Here is an 8,115-nt window from a genome sequence, read left to right as displayed (position 1 = left end):
GTGGGGGGTTTTTTTTGTTTGCTTGTTTTTTTTAAGAGCAAATGGTCCCCTGGCAGCTGTAATACTAAGTCAAAAGTTGTTGTGAAGATAGGAATGGTTTAGATTCATTTTAAGTGCAGTCTTTGATTTGCAGTACCTGAGGGCCTTCCCTAGACAGGGTCACATCAGTTTCTAAGTATCAGATTTGGTGCTGTTTCTGTATCTTAAGAAATACTCCTAAAGAACTCACTGAGGTCAGCAGGTCTTGAGTTCCTTTAATATCTTCATCAGCTTGTTTGATGGCTTTTTCAGCTGCATTTTGTGCTTTTTCAGCTTCTTCCAGTGCTGCTTTCACCATGTCTGCAGTGACTTTAACATCTGTTGCACCTTTGCTGTAGAGCGAAACTACGTTAACACTAAAAATGCTTTTACTTTGGAACTGGAAAAAGAACTAGTTGTACACTGCAAAGGGCCATTTTTGCCCCTTAGTGAAGGAATGAGAATCTACATCAGGGGAAGTTAAACTCTGCATTTTCTGATACAATGAAATGAAAGTCTTGTTCAAGCTCTTGGCGAACAGGTTTACATACCTTGCTTTTTTAGCTTCCTCCAGTAGCATTTCTGCTCTGGCAATGTCTCCAGCGCTCTGCTGCAGAATGACTTCAACATCGGAAAGGCTTTCTACACGCTCACGAATATCTTCTGTCAGGGCTTGCAGCTGCTGGGGCGTGCTTGGCATCTCCATGTTCAGCACTTCATTAGCCACTGCCTCGATGCTATCCAGGTCAGCGCTGTCTTCTAGCAGATGGACAGAAATGACAAAGATGTGAGTAAAAGCCTCCTTTTAAGTCTCAGTACTCAAATTCCTGTCCTCCCTTAAGATGGAAAATAATGGGAAAACTTCTTCCCCCAGACTCACGGAAAATCAAGGTGTTCAAACTGCTTCCTTAGGGTGAAACTTCCCTCTCAGGAGAGGCCTAGCAGGCGCGTAGGCTCTGCTGGCATAGCTCTCTTGGAAGCCATTTGAAGATCTGGGTGATTGGTTACACAGCGCTGGGGCTGGGGCGGGGGGAGACGCAAGCCCACAGGAAACGAAGCCAACAGCTGCATGTAAATGTATTTGTGCTAACGGCACGCTCAGCCTTGTGCAAACAAGGAAGGAATCGGTTTGCCGTGCTGCTGCTTGCTAGCGAATGGGGCCCTCACTTAACCTTTACCTGCTTTCTTACAGAGAGAGAAACTCATGGTTTCTGACTTCCCTCCCCTTTAATAGTACTTTGTCTTTCTAGCCAGAACCTATGAACACACTTGGCAAACTACAGCAGTACAACAGCCTCAGCTGAAATGACCACAAGAACATGCCACGGTTTGCTCTCACTTTCCTATTGTCTTGGGTTTCTCTTGTTTCCAGATTTCATCATACACACCAAGTCTGGCTGAAAGGCAGGGGGGAAGGAGACAAAACTATTGCATTACCCCTCAGAGGATGATTAGAGCTAAAGATAGTTCACAAACCCAGAATTAAAATATAATTTAAATACAAGGTTTTTACGCATTAGGAAGTCTCGAATCTGTTTAATAAGATTTCTCAGATCTTCGTTGCTTCTATCCACTTGTTCTTTTGTAGCATTGGTTTTGAGCAAAACTGCTTGTGCATTTTGTTTTGCTTCATCAGCTCTCTGTTTCGCCTCAGAAACCTAAAGAGAGGAAAATGGAAGGCTTGATTGCATATTTGCTTATGCTTTAAGGCCTGTTTTAAAACAAAAATTCAGTTGGAGTCAGAGGTAATAGTAATGAGAAATGCTTTTTCTCATAAAACTCACAGAACACTTTTAAAAGCTGGCCAGGATCCATACCACCAATGCTAGTTTAAACAACTCAGGCTAATGTTTAGAGTTATCCATGCAGCTTCATTTTAGCAAGCTCGGATCTTTACAAGCATGATGAAGTTACGCAACTGAAAAGTATTTTGAAGTAAGGCAGGCACATACTTTGTCAATTAGTGTCTCAACTTGTGTTACAACTGAAAGTTGGTTTGTGTGTTTTGTTTTTTTTTAACTATCTAACAATTAATTTGGCATATTACCATTCTGGAGAGTTGCTCAACTTCTGCTAATGCACTGAGGATGTCTCTGTCAAAATCCATGGCTTTCTGCCAGGCGTTGTGAGCTACGGTCACCAGCCCGTCACAGCCAGGTCCTCCACACTTCTTCATTCCTTCGTCTGTTCGACAGTTTAAACCGCCACACTCAGAGTCGGCACAAGAGGCTCCCACAGGAGTGCCACAGGTCTGCAGAGACACATGAGACAAGGGAAGCAGTCACAGCTTTATTTCCATTGCTGAGCTGCGAGGGGGATGGAGCAGGACTCTGCTCTGCCACGACAGAAATACGATGTTGTTTCTGTCCCATGCAGTAGCATCCCAAGCACCACAGGGAAGGAAGCTGAAGCAGAGGGAGCCACAAGCTGGAGGTGGTTCCTGCAGCAGGGCCATACCAGCATGACTTTAATCTTTCTTCTGTGCCCCCTCGCACCTTCCTGCCTTTAACTTGGTTACAAATAAGCAGCTCCCTGATGCTGAAGTAGCTGGTGGTTATGAGGGAATCCTTGCTGTGCCTTCATCATCTACTTTTCCTGTACGTCATCTTTCACTGGAAGGCTGCCTTTAAGCTTTGGTTTCAAGCTGGAAGCTACTGCAATCAGTCTTCACTACTGTTGGAGGAAAAACTGGCCATCCCAAGAAGCTATTTCATAAGGAAGAGAGTCTTTGATGCAGAGTAGTATCTTTTCCTTTGCTCTAATGCTCTAGAAATGAAATAGAAGCTGAAATGCTCCAAGTTGAACAGGAAACTTTTTTTCATGCCCCTTAAAAAGTTGTCCCATTGCCTTTCACCAAATGTTTGCTCTGATTTCATCTTTCAATTTGTGAATTATTGTCAAGAATGTGTTCCCATAGAAAATTTCAGGGTAGACTTTTTTTTTCTTAAAAAGCAAAACTACTTCTATCAACAACATTGTACTGAGAATTATCCACTATTTAGTCAATTGTTTGACAATGAAATCACTCGGGAGTTGTTTTAGCCAGAGGGAAAATTGGAACATCCTCCATTCTCGTGAGGTTCTTTTGCCTTTCCACCACTCCCGACTTTTGCCAAAGGACAGTCACTAACCCGCATACTTTGCAGCCAAAAAAACCTCCCTGGGAAAACCTAGGGGCTGTGCCAAGTTAGCTGCAGCTGTCTCCTGTGAAGTGTAAATGAGTCCCTCTTACCTGTTTGGCATGCAACCCAGCAGTAGCTAGAAAGCAAAAAAAAAGGTGGTGTTTTGGGTTTTTTTTTGTGTGGCCCTGTGATTATACCTCCAGGCAACTCAAGTGTTTATGGCCTTGATAAACATCTACCCAAGATTTTCAGTCCTCAAGAACAGTTAGGCAGGAATGTAGGGGAAGGGAAGCTAAACAAAAAAGATGTCTCTTTCTTCCCTCCAGAGAAAAAAGGAGGACTGGGGGAGCCGGGAAGGAGGACAGTAGTTATAAAGGACAGGGAACAATTCAGCATGTAAAGAACTCATCCTCTTAAAAGAGGTCTGGCCTGGCCCTGGGAGTTAATGAGCGGTCCCCTGCAGCCTGCCTTCATGCAGGGTTGTTCTCTGACGGCAGCTGGCCGACTTCAAAGTGAAACTGAGGGAACATCCAGCCTCTCCCAAGAAAAAGCAACCCTTGATCATATTTACAGATGAGCAGGCAGCTTCAACAGAGAAAATACTCTTTTGACTCCAGCTCCCTGCAAATTCAGCTTTGTCTCAAGCACGAGGATGGGAGCACGGTGATGCCAAGGAGGGTGGCCCCTTGGTGCGAGTAGAAGCGCTGCCGGGCTGTGTGCTGCGCAGGCATAGCCTGTACCCTGCAGAGGTGCAAAAAAAAGAAGAGGCACCTACAGAAAGCAAGCACATAAATTGAGGACAGGCTTAAGAGGATGGCGCTCAGTCCAGCAGACTCGCTACACTTTTCTGCATGTGGGAGCTCTGTCCACAGCAAAGGGCTTTGAGTAGGGCAGGAGTGATGAAAAATTTTAGATGGCTGGATGCTCTCTTGGGGCTGGGAAGGGTAGGAGGGAGACCAACACAAAGGGCTGGTGCCTGAAAGCCAGTAGGTCTCAGAGCCCACCCCTTAAACAGCCCTCTTCCAGCCCACAAAATACCCTGTCATCCAAGAAACGTGCGTTTTTCACGAACAAACTGCATATCTTGCACAGTCAAGCCCTAAACAGTTCCTCCCCACCCATCGCTTCTTCGCAAACCCAACTTTATTTTTGCTACAGGTTTTATACGAGCGCTTCTCAGCCACGTACCTTCTCAGCCACTTCGGAAAGATCCAGGCTCTGCAGCTTGCCTGCAAGTTCATCCAGAAGGCGCGACTGCTCCTCTTGTTTAGCCTTGAACTGGGCCTCCTTCTCATTGATTAAGTCTTCCACTTCCTGCCGCGTTTGCGCTGACAGCTCCACGGCGCTATCGGGGTAAACAGTGGAGGCATTGACCCTCACCTCTGCCTCCAGGGACATATGGAAATACTTGGTGATACTATCCAAGGCTCCTGCAAAAATCAGATAAAGCTGCTCAGAAATCTGTTAAGAAACCCAAAGTAATGTATATTATGGAGGCTGACAGATGAGACATTAGGGTCAGTGATATGAATATCAAATTAAATGAAATGCTAGTATTCAGTGCCATTGCAAGGATGACAGAATTTGGCCTGTTGTGGGGAAAGAAAAAAAAAAGTTATTTTCCTTGGTTGACAGTGTGTCAAGTTTGCTGGGTTTTGAAGTTAAGCCTTTCTCTGACCCTAGTGACTGAATTCTGCTTGCCCTGAGGGCAAAAGGAGATCCAGCCTTTTAGGTTTATAGTCAGTTTTCTAAGGATTCACTTATCCCATTAGTTGTTACTGCTTGCCCTGGGATACCTGGCTTATAGAGTCACTGCTTGGAAACTGGTCAGAGCTTTCCCAAGAAACAACTGCATGACGAAAGATGCTGATTTATGGAACTTAGTTTTGGACAACTCCTGGAGAGGCCTTAAGCGGGTGTGAGGGACATCTAAAATGTGTTAATAAAGAAACTTTAAGACAATTCTGTGCCCCAAGAACTTGAGCCAGCTTTGCAATGTGCAGAGGGAGACAGAGCGGACAAAACAAAATTCTTGCTGCATCAGCAACTCTGCTAATGCACCGAAAGAAGCCGCCCTCCAAGGAACTGTGTTTTATTACAAGTTAGAAGATTAACCTGGTATTTAAAACCATGCACTAATTAAATCTTTGGCCACCCCACTGCTTTCTCCCCCTCCCTGTGACACTTACCCCGAACATCAGAGATCTTGATGAACTCTAGCTGTTCTGCAAGTTCTTTCACGACACGGTCTAGGCTTTTGGCATCTGTCTCCAGTGCGCTCAGGTCAGTGTCTGTGCTATTGCTCTTCACTGCTAAGGCTGACAGGTTGTCTTCTATGTCAGCTATCTTAACTGTAACATCTGCTGTCAGCTTTCTGTAAAAACGAGGCACAGGACTCAACAGGCGGAGGAGGAAGGGTTGTAAGCCTTGGTGCTTCACTTCACTGAAGAGGGTGGTTAGAACTGTGCCGAGCCTCTCTCACGGCAGGACCTGTCCTCCCTCGGTGGAGCTGTAAGTGATTTGTAACAACATGCCTACCTAGAATACCGTTTTGTTTCTTTTATGATACAAAACTACTTTTTAATCTACAGCACGTTTATAAAGCACCAAATTGCTCAGAAAACAGCTGCTTTGTGTAAGATTAACTGGAGGCAGATTCCAGAGGACTGGTGTAATGCTCTTGTATCATGGCAACTGCATAGGTCAGAGTTGACTACTATGATCCATACATAATTTGCTTCCCATCCCACACAGCTACAAATGCAGTTTTGATTACTACGAGCTCATGGGACAGATTTGAACTTCAGGAAGTGGGGTGGGGGGGAAACCTTAGTTTTAACACAATGGATTCTTTTAGCTTGTCTGTAAAGATCCCTCCTCACCAGCCGTTTCTCTAGGGCTATGAAGGAAAACCTCCCACCCTCAGCATTCGGCATGGCCCCAGCAAGCCATGGAGCAGGCTTTAGCAAGTGGGATAACCCTAAAAGGAAAAGCAAGTCTATGTTACATGTCAATGCTGCTGCAGAACCCAAGTGGGCATAGGAAGCTATTCCCATCCCTGGTGATCCCACCAAACCCAGCGTTTCCTCATTCTGAAAGAATCAGGCAGTATTTAAGCTCTATGATCAATTTACAGCTCTCTAAATAGCCCAACTGCTTGCTGTTTTCCAGGAGTCCTCCAGTACTTCTATACAGCCAGAGAGGAGCAAGAACAGATACGTCTATATGTATGTTACGGAAAAGCAGCTCCTCAGCTGCTCTGACCTCCCTCAGTACACACAGAGCCTAAATGCAGCAGCAACCCCCAGCTCTCCAGCTGGAGGGAGGGAGCTGCAGGACACAAGCGCATCCCTAATTGAGACATTTGTGCTTTAATCCTCGCCCCTTTGCTTTGTGCAGTCCCCTTTACAATGCACGAGCAAGTTTGAGCACTTGCACACGCACAGGGCTAGAAAGCATCTGTAATCCTACTCGATGTTAAACTGCCCCATCTGCAAAAGCACAAACTACCATCTTTTGTATGCTTAGCCCTAAAACAAAGTACAAGGCTCCTACCCCGGGAAAAATGGAAACAATCCCTGTTATAAAGCTGGTGCTCACCCCCATCCACGCTCAGCGTGCAGAAAGGAGCCCAAGTTTCCAACTCATCAGCTACACATGGAAATCCAGGAATTTAATCTCTCCCTTCTTCATTCTCTCACATAATAGCAGTGTTTGTCCTTTGCCCCGGGGGGAGTGCAAGGCAAGCATGAGTGGCTCCGTGGTAATTAGCTGCCTGGTGCACAGTGGGAGCAACCCCTGCCCACAGCATGGCAGCTGCACTGCTCCTGCCTTCCCTGGCCAAGGTTCTGCTTGAGGACGGATGCTCACTGCCAGCGCCTGGCACAGTGAGGTGCTCCACCAGCGCTAGGAGCTGCAGCGTGTCTTGCCCAGCTGGAGGAGCGGAGCTGGGGTGTCCTCAGCCCAGCATGGGGACATCAGTCACTCAAGTAAATCCCACCTCACTGGCACTCCTACTCCTTCCCACGCTAGACTCATCCACGTAATTGCAACCATACTCACTCTGCTTCCTCGAAGAGATTCCCAATGTTCTTCAGGGGCTCGGCAGCTGGATTTTGAGCAATGATGGTTTTAATTTCACTGAGCTTCTCCTCCAGGGTGTTGAGTGTCTGCTGGTATGGGCCAGTGACTCCAGTGATTTTGAGGGCATTAGCCCTATCCAGGAACTGCTGGGTCCTATTAGCCAGCTCGCTGATGATCACGTCCCAGAGGGCGAAGCACTGGTGGCACGGCACGCAGTCAGGGAAGAAGCCTGAGTAGCCCCGGGAGCACCTGTCGCAGCGCGGCCCTTCCACCCCTTCGTTGCAGATGCACTGCCCAGTGGCACGGTCGCACTGCGGGGTCTGGATGCCATGAGGGTTGCAATCACACGCTGGACGGAGAAAAAGGCACATGTGAAGGCTAAGGTGAGGGAAATGACAGTGATGTTGGCACAGAGGAAAAAAAAAAATAAATCAGTTGTTATGAAGTGGTGAAATGAGTATAGAAGTGGTCTGTGTCTGGATTATAAAAAGCTGATTATGGATGTGTCTGCTTGGGTATGGGGGAACCAGAGCAGAGTGTGAAAGGGGAGAAAGATAGGGAAATAACTCCAAGCCAGACCAGGATTTGCACATCTCAGAAACAGGGAAAATAATGGAGCAAGGATGGACACTTCCTCTTGCAATGTTTGGATGTCAATTGGATAGCAACTGAAGACAAAGATCCCAGTTTCACTCCTACAATGAGGACTAAAAGTAGAGCAAGGCTTTCCAGACAGGAAAAGAAAGAACAGGCGGGCACATAGCAGAGGGTTTAAGAGTAACACATCAGTGAAATGGGAAAAGTGAACAAGGAACAACCATTTACTGTCTCCTCCAGCACAGGAGTGGGGGTCAACTGAAGAATCCAGCAGATCAAAAACCAACCACCTTCC

At 46.4% G+C, this 8,115-nt stretch overlaps 1 protein-coding gene across 1 annotated transcript; it reads right to left on the bottom strand.

Annotated features, from left to right (window-relative positions):
* Positions 1-178: 178 nt before the first annotated feature.
* On the bottom strand, positions 179-7,572 carry LOC104162000 (laminin subunit beta-1-like; the record flags this gene model as incomplete). Its single annotated transcript, XM_009700624.1, has 7 exons — positions 179-371; positions 570-777; positions 1,532-1,676; positions 2,066-2,269; positions 4,329-4,570; positions 5,330-5,514; positions 7,203-7,572. Coding segments are annotated over 7 exons (1,547 nt in total), but the record flags the coding sequence as incomplete, so codon positions are not given.
* Positions 7,573-8,115: the final 543 nt, after the last annotated feature.

This window comes from Cariama cristata, unplaced genomic scaffold (genome assembly GCF_000690535.1).
Source record: "Cariama cristata isolate BGI_N322 unplaced genomic scaffold, ASM69053v1 scaffold44085, whole genome shotgun sequence".
Lineage (NCBI taxonomy): Eukaryota > Metazoa > Chordata > Aves > Cariamiformes > Cariamidae > Cariama > Cariama cristata.
Note: the sequence above shows the minus strand (reverse complement) of the source record. Positions and strands in the feature narration are given on the sequence as shown.